Source organism: Gopherus flavomarginatus, chromosome 5 (genome assembly GCF_025201925.1).
Source record: "Gopherus flavomarginatus isolate rGopFla2 chromosome 5, rGopFla2.mat.asm, whole genome shotgun sequence".
Lineage (NCBI taxonomy): Eukaryota > Metazoa > Chordata > Testudines > Testudinidae > Gopherus > Gopherus flavomarginatus.
This window is the reverse complement of record NC_066621.1, coordinates 89,784,723-89,798,921: the sequence shown is the minus strand read 5'-3', so window position 1 is coordinate 89,798,921 and position 14,199 is coordinate 89,784,723. Positions and strand designations below refer to the sequence as shown.

The 14,199-nt window shown below is 45.0% G+C and overlaps 1 protein-coding gene across 11 annotated transcripts in view; it reads right to left on the bottom strand.

Annotated features, from left to right (window-relative positions):
• ZFYVE26 (zinc finger FYVE-type containing 26) overlaps positions 1 to 14,199 on the bottom strand; it is a 74,755-nt gene that overhangs the window by 49,541 nt on the left and 11,015 nt on the right. For 9 of the 11 annotated variants that reach the window (XM_050953389.1, XM_050953390.1, XM_050953393.1 and 6 more), the window contains exons 8-14: positions 13,998 to 14,086; positions 13,542 to 13,702; positions 7,255 to 7,461; positions 3,297 to 3,953; positions 2,596 to 2,685; positions 1,724 to 1,792; positions 134 to 285 (exon numbers count right to left, since the gene is read on the bottom strand). In XM_050953389.1, coding sequence (XP_050809346.1) covers positions 134 to 285; positions 1,724 to 1,792; positions 2,596 to 2,685; positions 3,297 to 3,953; positions 7,255 to 7,461; positions 13,542 to 13,702; positions 13,998 to 14,086 — 1,425 coding nt within the window. The other 2 variants (XM_050953397.1, XM_050953396.1) reach the window with 2 other exon arrangements.

The following is a 14,199-nucleotide window of genomic DNA, read 5'->3' as shown; positions in this document are numbered from 1 at the left end:
TCTTTGTCCTTCAAAACCCAGCTGGCTGACACAGTAGAAATTCAAAATAAATAACCTCAGCTATCACCAGCGCAGGCTTCCATACAGAACCAGTTTCCAAGTTTTATGTAGCAGTGATCAAACACACATGTACCTGATGGGCTTCTGTAAAGTTCCCCCTCAGGATACAGGAGACTAGGAGTGACTCAGGTGGGGAAAGCATCATGGGGATGAGGAGGTTCTGCTGCTGAGGCTTCAGCCTACGTTCCAGGTCACTCCAGCCAGACACAGTACTGGTACTTCCCTCTACAAAAGCAAAGAGAGAAACAACATGCTGGGTTATAATGGAAACAAAACTTTTCATCAGGCATCAATGCTTCTCGGCTTTAATACGGAGGTGGGGAATTTGAAGCGGGGTTTACAAAAAAAAAGTTGTAAAGGGTTGTATTGTCTGCTTTAAGTGACCAACATCCAGCTGGTCATGATTACATATAATGTCTCCCACTGCAAAGAATCCAAAGCACTTTACAGAGATGAGTTCACCCATCACCTGCCTCTGTGGCAGACACTGTGTGATGCTGCAGTGCCTATTAAACAACTATTTAGGCCAGAAAATGAAGAACATTTTCAGTTAAGAATCCTACTGTTATACTTTTAATGAGATCTTCAATAAACTATTACTGATCTGGACCTCAGTTTTATAATTCACATGAAGGACTGCACTCCACAGAAGCCGACCCTCCCCAAGCATCAGCAGGGGCACTGGCCCGGTAGTAATAGAGGGATGAGTCTCAGGTACTGAATCAGACAACGACGTTGATATAGAACCCTAGGTGTTCATTGATGGTCTTCTAATCAAGTGCTGACCTGGTCTATTCCTATTTAGCTTGTGAGATCAGCCAAGATCATAGCCTGAGGCGACAGGCACTCTGTCAAGTAGCAAATGTGACTGCTGATAGGACAAAGAAGCTGAAAGGCAACTTCAGGTCCAATAGACATTGCATTCCATGGAAAAACACAGTTTTTATACAGCATAATTCAGACAGAGCACCCCAGAACAATTCCCAACAGACATGAGTCAAGCAAAAAACCCATGGGCTTGAGATGTGACAAACCCACACGGCCATCAATGAAGTCAGCATGGCACTTAGATACCACAATGTCAGATGCCTCAGAAAGGTATTTGGGGTCAGCTCAGGCTCTGGATTAGTGTGACTATCGGTGACCTTTTAAAGGCACAACAGAGAAAGTCACAGTTCTAGCTCTTACCACAACCGTAACTACATCCAAGCACATACATATTTTGTATTAACGCATTAGCTGCTAAACGTACATGATATATATTTATATTGTAATAATAAGAGGGAGAGGACAATTCAGGGCCCTGGTACCCCAGTGTTTGGAAGAGGGCAGTTGCAGTCCTTTAAGCCTTTTTATGAATTTAAATATTTTATATTCTAACAAGTCTGTGGTCTCCTAAAGGTTCACAATTGTCACTAAGCTGCATTACACAGCCATTTGCAAAATCACAGAAGCAGCAAGAGAATGCTGATCTTCCTGTTCCAAAAAGAACAGGTCCATGGCTTTCAACCTAGAATTTATGTTAGGAGGAAAAAGTCTGAAAGTCTAATGACTCCATCTGCACAGAGCAGTGATGTGCACAAACCAATCAGTTAATTTCAGTACTGCATTATGTCATTGTGTAACGACAAAACAAAGAAATCCTTTCAATGAGATTTAGTACCTGATGTGCTGGTGCTCAATTCACTGCTTGTACTCTCCAGTGATTGACGTGAAGTTCCCTCTTTACAATCTGAAGTGGAAAATAAAAAACAGCACGAGAAATATATAGGACCCAGACATGACAATCAAAGAGCTTCTTCTGGCAAAAGAGCTCAGTGGGGATAACAGATTATTAGACAAATGCAAGATACCACTGATGTGGTCTTGACATGAGCCATCACTTAAAGAAGACACTCACTCTGGAACAGAAGAGTGGGCCATCCAGTCTAGTTTCCTGATAGTGGAGAATGTCAGATGCTTCAAAGGAAAACTTAACCACTCCCATCCCAAGAATAGTCTTAGTTCTACAATGTTGTCTGAGAGCCAAAAAGGATATCAGATTTTCTTCCTCGCAAGGTGATCAGTTTAGGTCTTGAGGCAGGAGACTCAAAGGCTACTGTAATTTTTATCCCAGTTTCTATCACTGCAGATGCTATGCTCATTCATGATCATAAATAGATTGGGGGGGGGAGGGGGGAGAGGGAGGCTTTTTTGTTTTCAAAACACAATATCTTGCAAGTTCTCCAGAGTAATCATATGTATAGAAAGAATTATTTCCACGTATCAGTTTTAAGTGTGTTGCCTTTTAATTCTGAGGTGGATTTTGGGATGACGACATCTAACCAATGGGTACTGGACTGGGACCAGCCACACTTCACACAACACCAATCGTATCTATCTAGGATACCGAGTAAAGAGCTGGAGGAGATAAGAGTACTAGGCCAATTTCCAGTCCTGTGAGACACCCATCTCAAGACACCACCAATTAGTTTCCTATCCAGGTCACATGACATGCACTTGCAAGGCAGCCTCCACAGCAATTTCTTAACTCACCCATCCTCCATCTTTGAGTTTGACGGCGCTTCCTCAAGCTGGAGCATCTGGTTAAGGAGAAGTGTCTCTTGGAGGCTGCAAGCTGATGTTCTGAAAGAGTAGCAGTTCTAGTGATTTCTTTAGGAGTCATTATTATACACATATAAATGCACTGACTGGCAACTGGTCATGACAAAAAGGCCAGATACATAGCAAGAAACTAGGCGCTTAGTACAAATAAGGATGGACACGCCAGTGTGGTCCAGGGCAATGCCCTAGTGAGAAGTTCAAACTCATCTGTCCACAGATGCCAAGGAAGGTTCTGTGATTCCTATCAGTATGCTACTACCCTTGGGCTCTGCTCAAAGTAATATTTAATGCACCCTCAAGAGTAAGGTTTGTTGGAGAAAAGGTCACAACACTTCAGCTCCATGAATGTTCTGCTAAGTCTGAGCCCACACAGCCTCTAGAAGACATTAGCACCACACCAAGACTGACTGGCACTATCTACTGTTTTCCAAGTCCTGAGCCTCTCTAGAGCAGAAGCTTCCAGCCATCCATATCATGTAGCGAGTTTGTGAAGCAGACAAAAGAAATGGAGAAAACAGTCACTTGCTAGCTACACTAAAGACCAGTATACTAGCCCACCAGATTAATGAGCTATAGATCTTTCAATTCAAGGATCACCAAACTGGTGCTACTGAGATCCCAGTGGATCTTACCTGTATTTCTGTTACTCATCACTACTTTGTATCTCCACTGAGCTTCAGAGAGGTATTTGGAGAACTGCAGCACTCTGCTCCCAAAGACATCTCTATTTACAGAGAAATTCAAGCACTCTACCAACTCCAGCTCTTCATGGGGCACGTTACTTGAATCCCATGGGAGAGAACGCTGAATTTCTTCCAGGTGCTTGAGGAGCATCTTGAGGAAGGCATCCACTACCAGATCATCCACTAAAAATCCACTGACACCACTGGCAAAATGTTTCAGATCTAGATAGCTCATCCTGGAGGATTCACAGGTCTCACCACTCAATTCTGAACCAAGCACAGTTTGGATACCATGGCAGACTGTCCGGTGGGCCTGAGGACATCTCTCTGTCTTCCTTTCAGGCTCTGCTGGGTGCTGTGGACTTTCTGAGGTGGAAGACTCTCGGCTGGCACTACCATCCAAGTTCCTAGCACCACAGCTCTTTTTCACAATATTGTCCTCTTCTGCATAGTCCTCAGGCAGGGGAGTCTCTGTGTAGAGGTCACTATAGGAGACAAAAAGCAGGGAGAAGATGTTCTCCAGAAGCTCCAGATGCAGAGGAGCAGGGACACTCCGTAAGAACTGCTGGCACTTGGCAAGATAATGAGGAAAAATAGCTGGACAATCTGTATGTGTTATAAAAAAAAAATAAATAAAAAACACACTTAAAACATTTTCCAGAAATTGTTTCCTCCTCCCCTACCCACTTTCTGATTCCACAGTGGTGCTCAAAGTTACAAGAATAGGAAACAAGAGAACCATTAAAGAACAAAATGGCAATGGACTTTTATAAGAATCTTTGCCATATCAGTTCAGAGCACTAGTCCGTCTAGCTCAGACATGCACAACTCATAAAGCGGCGAGGGCCACATTACTCCAAAGAAAACAGCTGAGGGACGAAACCCCTCCAGCCCCGCAGAAACAGCCCCCCGCCGGCCCAGCAGAAACACTCTGCCCCAGCACCGCCCAGCCATTCAGAAACAAACCCTCCTTTCCCAGTGCCACCCCACCAAAACAGCTGTGGGCCAAAAAGGAAGGTTGGGGGTGGGGAGGTGATACTTGATTTTAAATCAACCAGGGGCTCCCAGCTGAAGAGCTGGCTGGGAGCCCTCAGGGTCAAATTAAAGGGCCCGGGGCTCCGGCGGCTGCGGGAACCCGGAGCTTTGTGAGGCAGGGGCAGGGATTTAAAGGGCCCAGAGCTCCTGCTGCTGAGGGGAGCCCGAGCCCTTTAAATCCCAGCCCCAGCGCATCTGCTGGAGCCGCCGCCGGGATTCAAACGGCTCTGGGCTGCCTGTGGCAGCGGGGAGCCCTGAGCCCTTTAAATCTCAGCCACGGCCAAGAATCTCTGCGGGCAGCTCAGAGCCCTTTGAATCCCATCTGCAGCTGGCAGGGCCGGCTTTAGGAAGTGCGGGGCCCAATTCGAACATTTTCGGCGGGGCCCCGGCAGGGATGACTGAAAGAAAAAAAAAAAAAATGTAAAAAAAAGCCTCTCATTTCTTAGCAACCAGTTCCCTATAAAAAGTTCTGCCACAGTATGTATTTTTTGTACCAATAGGGTTACCATACATCCGTATTTTCCTCCTGGATGGCGATTTAAGATCCAAAAAGCCTGACATGTCCGGGAAAGTACAGATGTATGTTAACCCTACTTAAAGTTCTTTTTTAAAAAGATGTGTCTGAACTAGAAATGAGCTCCGCCCCTCCCTGAGGGTGTGCTAGGGTGCACGTGTGGGTCCCAGCTGCTCCCTGCCCACCTCATTGAAGCAGGTGTGCAGGCTTACTTCCCTGGGAACTAGAGGGTACAAGTGGACATGGGGCTGGCTGGAGGTGGAGGGGAGGTGGCTGGAGGTAGGGTCTGGCTGCAGGCTGGGCAAGGGGTGTGGGGCAGGCTGGAGACGGCGCATGGGATGTGCTGGCTGGCTTCAGGCAGGGGTGCGGCATGGGTTGGCAGGGCTGGAGACAAAAGGAGCGCATGACTGGCTGGCTTCAGGCAGGGGGGTGCGGCAGGGGTTGGCTGGAGACAGGGAAGGGGGTGCAGGGCTGGCTGGAGACAGGGGTTGGTGCAGGGCTCAAGGCAAGGCAGGGGGTGAGGGGCTGGCTGGAGACGGGCTGGCTATGGGCAGCGGGTGCAGGGCTGGCTGCAGACAGGAACTGGTGCAGGCAGGGCAGGAGGTGCAGCAGGGGTTGGCTGCGGGCAACTGGTGCAGGAACAGGAGATACAGCCCATCCTGTATGGTGAGTGCCCCCTCCTCCTGCCTCCTCCACCAGGATAGCAGTAGCAGCCCGTGGCTCAGGAGCTATTTAAAGGGCCTGGGGCTCCCCTGCTTCTGCTTCCACTGCCCCAGCCCTGTAAATAGCTGCAGGAGCCCTGGGGAAGTGGTGGGGCTCCAGGGGCTACTTAAAGGACCAGGGCAGCAAAGGCATCTGGAGACACCCCCCCCCCGCTACCCCAGGGCTCTGGGGGCTATTTAAAGAGCCCGCGGCTCCCTTGCTTCTACCGCCCCAGCCCTGTAAAAAGCCGAGAGAGCCCTGGGGAAGTGGTGTGGCTTGAGCGACTATTTAAGGACCGGTGTGGCAGATGCAGCTGAAGCCCCGGCCCTTTAAATAGCCCCCAGAGCCCCTCGCTACCCTAGGGCTCTGGGGGTATTTAAAGGGCCCGGGGCTCCCCTTCTTCTACCGCCCCAGCCCTTTAAATAGCCACGGGAACCCTGGGGAAGTGGTGGGGCTCCAGTGGCTATTTAAAGGGCTGGGGCAGTAGAAGCCACGGGAACCCCGGACTTTTTAAATAGCCCCCAGAGCCCCACAGCCCTACCCCAGGGCTCCAGCAGTGGAGCTCTGGTGGCAATTTAAAGGGCCTGGGAGCTACAGCCTTTCAAATTGCCCCCTGGGGAAGCTGGGCCACCCCGCTACAGTGCACTGGCTTTTGCCAGTACACCGTACTGGGGCTTGGCCATGTGGTCCTCCTAGGGGCGGGCTGATTCAGGGGAATTGGTTGAATTGGCCTAAAGCCGGCCCTGGCGGCTGAGATTTAAATGGCTCTGGGCTCTCCACTGCTGCGGGCAGCCAAGAGCCTTTTGAATCCCGGCCACGGCTGAAATTTAAATGGCTCTGGGCTCCCCGCCGCTGTGGTCAGCCCAGAGCCTTTTGAATCCCGGCCACGGCTGAGATTTAAATGACTGTGGGCTCCCCACCGCTGCGGGCAGCTCAGAGCCTTTTGAATCCCGGCTGCGGCTGAGATTTAAAGAGCTCTGAGCTCCCCGCGGCTGCGGGCAGCTCAGAGCCTTTTGAATCACGGCTGCGGCTGGGATCTAAAGGACTCTGGGCTCCCCGCAGCTGTGGGCAGCGCAGAGCCTTTTGAATCCCGCCACGGGCCGCACGTTGTGCAGGCCTGATCTAGCTCAACAGCCTGCCTCCAGCTATGACCAATGCTAATGAGTCAGCGCTGAACATTCCTCTCCTGATAAAGAATCTAAATGTGCAATGAGGGAGCAGGGCATTACTCCTCCCTGACCCCAACAGTGAACATCTTATGCCCTGAGGCCCAAACTCAGATTTCTTCCATTTTAGCGCATTTCTATAGCTTGTGGCCACTAAGAGAGACTAGATAACCACAACGTTAGCTACAGAAATATCAAGCTCTTTTAAAAAATCCCAGCTAAAATATCCCATTAATACTAACATTTTCCCCTTATAGACTGTTTTTAATCTAAGGATTTTAGAGTGCTTTACAAAGGTGGGTAACTTACACCTAATAGTAATAGATGTAGAAAATAACACTTATCTACCTCACAAAGACACTGTGAGGTTTATTTGTTTGTAAATATTTTGAGCTCTTCGGATAAAGGAATTATAGATGTTCACAGTGTAATATTAAAATAAATTACAATCCACAGAATCTAGTTCCTAGATATGTACAAGCTACTAAACCTAGGTAAGGAGGCCGATCTCCTGGTGGTTCTTTAAGAGGGGTCGAGTCCTCAGGGAGGTCACTGAGAAGGCTGTGCATGCAGTCCTTGCACTTCGAATGACAGTGTGAATTCACACACAGTGCATAGATTGCGTATTTCATGGCACAAAATGCCCGGAAGAGCACCAGGTTGCGTTGCTGACTCAGGAGGCTGGAAACCGGCACCACTGCAAAGTGAAACATGGGAGGGTAAGTTCTCACATATTTTGAGGGACATGGTCTTCAAGTTCCCCATCATCATTAATTCTTTTTAGAAAAGGAAAGTAGGGATTTTTCTGACCTCCCTGTACGGACATTTATAAAGATGGCAAATGTTCAGCTGGAGGGAAACTAAAAAATTATACTGCGGAAGACAGTGAAAACAACTACACAAAAGTAAACACAATTTAAAAAGAAAAGTAATTTTGCCCCACATCCCTATTAACTTGTCTTGGGTATAGCCTGCTTACGGGGTACTTGTGATATAGTAGGGTCAAAGTGTCTGTCAGAAGTAAGATTTTCAAATTGAGAGGTGCCCTTTAATTCTTATATTTCAAGTTGTAGACATGCTTCCAGGGAATTAAATACCTCAAATCAGGGTTATTTACTAGACAATTCCACAGCCAATTCCACCATAATTCTGGTCATGCAGGTTCCCAGTCTTTGCATTTTAAGACTCCTCTATCTGCTTTACGCTTTATTCCACCCTGGCTATTGCGAAATTCTCTACATCTCAAATCTGCCTCTTCCTCTCCAATACTATTTCTAAACCTTTGGTATTTTTTTATCTCTTCCTCTCAGTTTTCTCTAGGTTCCACATCACAACCCTCAATATCCTCCAACATACAGCTATCAAAATCATCTTCCTTGTTTACTATGTCAGCTATATTGTCTGCTTTCCTTGAAACTCTGTATCGATTTATTCCCCCCCACACACACACCTCTTCAAGCCCCTGGCACAGCTTGGTTCCCATTTCATCTTCTGCCACTTCCTTACATTCTGACAATTCAGGTCATCTTGATGCTCTCTTAGTTTCCTTCTCCATGAGTAGCTCTGCCCTTTCTTCTTGCCCTTTCCTATACCTGATCATCATCCTTGACCCTGTGTACTCCACAATCACTCTTTTCCAGTCACTTCTTATACAGGTGGCCTTCCACAGCTGATCTCCACCCAGCCTTCCTCCATGATATGATGATTTAACAACATATGGAACAAAGAACAGAGAACAAGATCCATACTTGGCAACAGTGGGAAATTTAAGCAAATCTATCCTAGTATAAGCATTGCCTAAAGGTCTGTGTGGCTGGATGTGGTTACAACACAAAAGCATTAAACATGTTCAATATATGGTTTGGCCTTGCAGTGTAGATAGGACGGAGTTGTGTTGATCCATTTACAGTGCAAGGCCAAACCTTACTTTAACCAGGTTGAATGCTAACATGTTATAACATGTCCTGCAACGTGGTAGATTTTCCTTGTGCAGACTTTGTGGCCAAACTAGTTTATGAACTGTTCTAAAGATTTGTATTAACCTAGCTGTATTATAGTTTGACTCCAACCAAATTAGCTGATTAAATTTTTAAAACCTAATTTGGGCGCTACCCCACCTGAACAACACTTAAGCATGACTATTAAGCATGATTAAAAGGTGACCAGTAAAGGATTTGAAGAAAATAAGGGAAAATTATACCCTTTTGGGTTTTTTTTCATAGATTCATAGATTCTAGGACTAGAAGGGACCTCGAGAGGTCATCAAGTCCAGTCCCCTGCCCTCTTTATGGCAAATACCAGCAGCTTGAAAGGTCTCCCCCACTAATTCTCTCCACCCTTCCCAGCTTGTTTTAGGGGCAGGAAAGGTATCACATACTAAAATGTGGTCTCTTCTTATCAGATTAAAACAGCAGAGCTGAATACTGTGTACAAGTCACCACTAGCTCATCAGGGAACCAAATGCACAGGCAGTTTGGCATTTCTGCTTTCAGTACAACTTATGTTCCCTATATAGATAAATGTATTGGTTTCTAATAGATACTGCATTATTGTACAGTAGCGGTGCCAAACACTACCATTTAAAACAATGTTACTGCAGTGTTTGGGACCTCTGCTGTACAACAGGGTAGTATTTTTTTAATAGATGGACTGGCTGGGCCAGCCCATCTGCCTGCTGGTAGTGCAGCATGGGTATTCCTCAACTATTCATACCAATATACTGGAGTCACATAATGCCTATGGTCCTGTCCAAACACTGGGAGCTGAACTGCATTAGCTAGAAAAGTGTTTCAACTATGTTAATCAGAGTGCTCAAGCATTGTTTCCAAGCAAACAAGAAGCACAGACTTTTTCTGAGAATCATGCCATAAAACTAAGGAGTTATACACAAAATAAATCTGCCAGTGTAAGCACAGCCCAAGATCCATCATTGCAGCCCTACTAGTGGAAGCAATGGTGGAGGGTGGAGTGTAGACAGTACTCGGGTGTTTTTACCATCCCGTCCAGTAATGGTATGTCTACACTGCAACTAAATACCCACTGCTGGCCTGTGTCTACTGACTTGGGCTCACGGGTCCTGGCTATAGGGCTGTCTGCTTGTGGTGTAGATGTTTGAGCTTGGGCTGGAGCCCAGGCTCTAGGACCCCACAATGGGGGAAGAGTCCTAGAACCTGGTCTCCAGCTTGAGCATCTACACCGCAATTAGACAGCCCCCCCTCGTAGCCCAAGCCTCATAAGCCTGAGTCAGCAGACACAAACACCCGTTGCTGGCCTAACTGCAATGTTGACATACCCTTCACCTACTCAGTACAATTAGTCATTGCAGTGATAAAAACGCCAGTCTCAAGTCTATAGGGATATATCCTCTCTTGCTAAAATAATGGTGGGAGATTTTCAGAAAAGGGCAGACACAACCACACAGACTAGAGCAGAGTTTGACTCATATGGCTTTCTAGAAAAAGTCTTCATCCAGACTATTCAAACATAAATTATCTCACTGTGTCTCCAAACACCATTATAACTGAAACACTTTATTTGGGTCCTTTCCACATTGGGAGCAGAAGATTAGCAGCTGCTAATAGGGCTATATTTAGACTAGTCTTTTTTTCCCTGAAGCTTCCTACCACTGTAGTTCTGCAGGTGGTAACAACTACAGGAATGATAGTTTAGGAAAGGTGGCTGCTGGTGTTTTAGCCAGGTGTCATATAACTCGTACTCTAGTCTGTGCATTTGACAGCACTGTGTGTCTGGTCAGTTTCATTGTTTTGTTCATGGTCAATTACACTGTCTCATGCACTAAAAGAGAGATCACCCTGATACACTGATCTGTGAGGGAAGCTCAGAAGCATGTTCTTCTCCAGGCCTTGCAGGAGGGTGTTAACAAGTAACAGCAGCAGCAAAAATTAAACTGAGGCAGTAGCAGACAGGTGCATGCACAGGGAGGAAGGGAAGTGGGTGAAAGCCTTTTCATGGTATGTGCTGCTATTTTTGGGCCTACCCAAATTATGCTTTTAATCGTCATCATCAGAGTAGAAAACAACATTCTTTTAAGCTTCCCCTCCCCCCACTCTTTCAATTTCAGGATACGCTATCAAAGTTTACTCTGTCGGCAAGCTGAACCGTAAAAGAATTCACAGTCACAGCACCCCTTTTAAATGCAAGTCTCTTAATTCACCGCTGAGCTGGAAGAAAAGGGAAGGTTTAATTTTCATAAACTAGTTCTGTAAATTCAAGTGATCTAAGAGAAGTGAAACCAGGGCTAGAATTTTCCTTCTGTGCAGCTGCATGACTCAGGCAGATCTACGTGGCCTGAGTCTTCCCGCCCCAGAGAGGTCTCTGATAGTATTTCATCAGCAGGCATTTTAAGGTAGAGTCCAGTATTATAACTGAGATTTTAACAAACATCTATCTGCAGAGAGGAGTACTGTACTAAGTCAATGTAACGGTACAGCATCAAATAAGTCTCAACAACAGGCCTTGAAAGAAAGAAAAGATCTTGCTGACTGTGAGAGATAATTACAACATAATTGAAAAAAAAGAAAAAAAGATAGGAGGGGGTAGAATACCCCAGGTTGGGTTTCATCCTAGGCCTATCCCATGACCAGCCTTTACCTCTCCTCTGTCTCACAAACATTCATTTGAACAGGCATAGGGAGCTGGAAGGTGAGATAGAGATAAACCTCTGTTCATTGGGGCACTATTTGATCCCCAACTCCCTGTCATCAGCACACACACACACACACCCCACAACACACAAAGTTAGGAATTTAATATTAAAAAATAGGAAGCCACCAGCTTGACAATTTGTGGTAGGAGATAAAGAACTGGCTTCCTTTTAGAAAGCAAAAGAAATCAGATTCAGCATTACTGCAAGTTCTATCATTGAAAATTGTTGGTTCATTTAAACAACTTGAAATGACACATTCCATACACAGACACACACAGCTTCCCACAAGCAGGGAGAAAACAAAGACCAAGACACCTCACAAGAGTCTGCAGCTTTCCAGTTCTCAGTGCTTTCTGTGGAGTCAAAGCTACTGTGCATCAAGTAGATCCCCTGCCAGGAAGCAACCACTGACCTAGACACTAGCTTCACTTACTAGAGATACAAGCACAACAGGCGCTTCTGAAAAACTCTTGAAAATTCCCTTTAACATACATTACATAGTAATCTAAGGAATTTCAAAGCCTAGATTTATTTATTTATTTTATTTAAAATAAGCACTCCATCGGCTAGCTTAGGGCCAAATGTTAAGGTTAAATTTAAGAGGTTTTTGCAAAAGCTAACATTAGAAAATGGCATGGCATTTTGTACGTCAGTGAATTTTTAAAAAGTAAGAACGGATTTTTATAAACATAACTGAATCTTCCCTTCCAGTTGGAAACTGAAACCCAAGAGCCTTGTGCATGTGCATGTGAGCCACAGAGAAACTGACCAGTCTACCTTTACTCTCCAAGCTGAGAATATGCAGGGATAGGACAGTGAAAAGCAAATGAGATTTTAAAATTAATTCACTTTAGTGATAAATGAGACGAGGGGTAGCTCCCTTTTGTGGACACCCAGCCAGCCAGTTAGCTTTGGCTATTCTCTACTTGCTTTACCTGTAAAGAGTTAAAAAGTCTGACAGCATGCACAGGTAAAGGGAAGTGAATGGGCACCAGACCAAAAGAGCTAATGTGAGGGTCAGAACTGTTTAAAATTGGGAAAAAAAAAAAAAAAAAACTTTCCCTTTATCTGTCTGTTGTTCTCCGGAGAGAGGAGACAACATAGCAGCAATGCTATAAGCAGCTTTAATCCAGGTATGGAAAATCATCAGATCATACCTAGAACTACGTATTTGAACTCGAGATATGCAAGTAAATCAGGAAGAACCAATAAGGTTATTTCTTATTGGCTTATGGACTCTGTGCTAACCCCAAAATGCTTTTTTTTGCTTGTAACCTTTAAGCTGGACCTCAAGAAAACCATTTTTGATGCTTAATTATTATATTTGCTCTCTTTAATTCTAGCAATAGCCTAAGTTCCAAATGTATTTTTTTCTTTTTTAATAAAACTTACCTATTTTAAGAATAAAATTGTTTTTTGTGTGTCCTAAGAGGTTAGTGCATATGCTATTTAATTAGCTGGTGGCAACAGCTGATTTCCTTTGTTTTCTTACTCAGCTCTTCCCTGGGGAAGTGGGGGAGGGTGAAAGGGCTTGACGGTACCGCAGAGGAAGGAACTCCCAAGTGCTCCTTCCTGGGTTCTCAAAAGAGGAGTGGGGTTGCACTTGAGTGGTGGCAGCATCTACCTATCCAAGGTCAGAGAGAAGCTGTGACCTTGGGAGTTTAATACCAGCCAGTATTAATTTTTAGAATCCTTGCACGCCCCAACCTTCTGCACTCAAAGTACCAGAGTGGGGAATCAGCCTTGACACTTTTATTAAATTATACTCAGAAAAAGTCTTAAATATTTTTTAAGTACTCTGGTGGAAGATGCTATCATGTATGTGCAAAGTTAAATTACCATCTTCAGAGAGTCTTTGGAACTGGGTTTCATAACCTTCTCATAGGAGACAGTTCTCCTTTAAAATGGAAATTGTTGAAAATCACCTTCCTAGACCCTATGGAGTTGGCTTTAAGTTCTGTTAAATTATATGTTTATTATTTGCAAAGTGCAAGTTATATGCACTGATCCTTCCAGATAGCAGTACTATCAGCATTGTGAGGATTTTAAAGATATATGCTGAGTGGACTCTTAAAAGGTATCCTTCTGCAGTCACATTCCTACTCATTTACCCTGTGTCTCCTGGTCTCTGGCTGGAACCTTCTGAAGAAGCTCAATGACATCCTCTTCATTCAGGGCCAGAAGGTTGGTGAGGTGATACAGAGAGTAGAGTGCAGAGTGGCAATCCAGACTGTACAAGTGTTGCAAAAGAATCTCCTTTGGGATAGTAATACTGCAAGAAAAAGCAAGACTAATCAAAACGGTGAAAACAGGTCCACCACCTGAACCTGGTCTACACCAAGGATCTTCCAGTTTTAACACTGGACTCAGCTTGAGAATTTAAAAATATTAAATAAAAACGTAGAGAAACATCCAGTTTCTATACTTATGGCCACTAAGGGAGACATGGCATAGATACTGTATACTTGGTATTTGCATATTAAACCTCTACATATGCAATTCTGGCTACATGGGGAGCCTTTGTCAAAATACATGGCTAGTAAAAAGAGTGCTTCTGGCTGTTTTACCTGTTTTGCTGTATGCACCATTCAAGAACCTGCACTTGAGCCCACAGCCCATCACAGAACTCTTTCAATACTGAATCATTGCACAGACTCTGTTAGAGAGAGACAGAGCAAATTAGCATTAGCTGACATAAAATGAAGAGATCACATTTACACCAGACCCCTCTACCTTATCAAGAATAGCACAAAACCAGAGTCCGCTTCA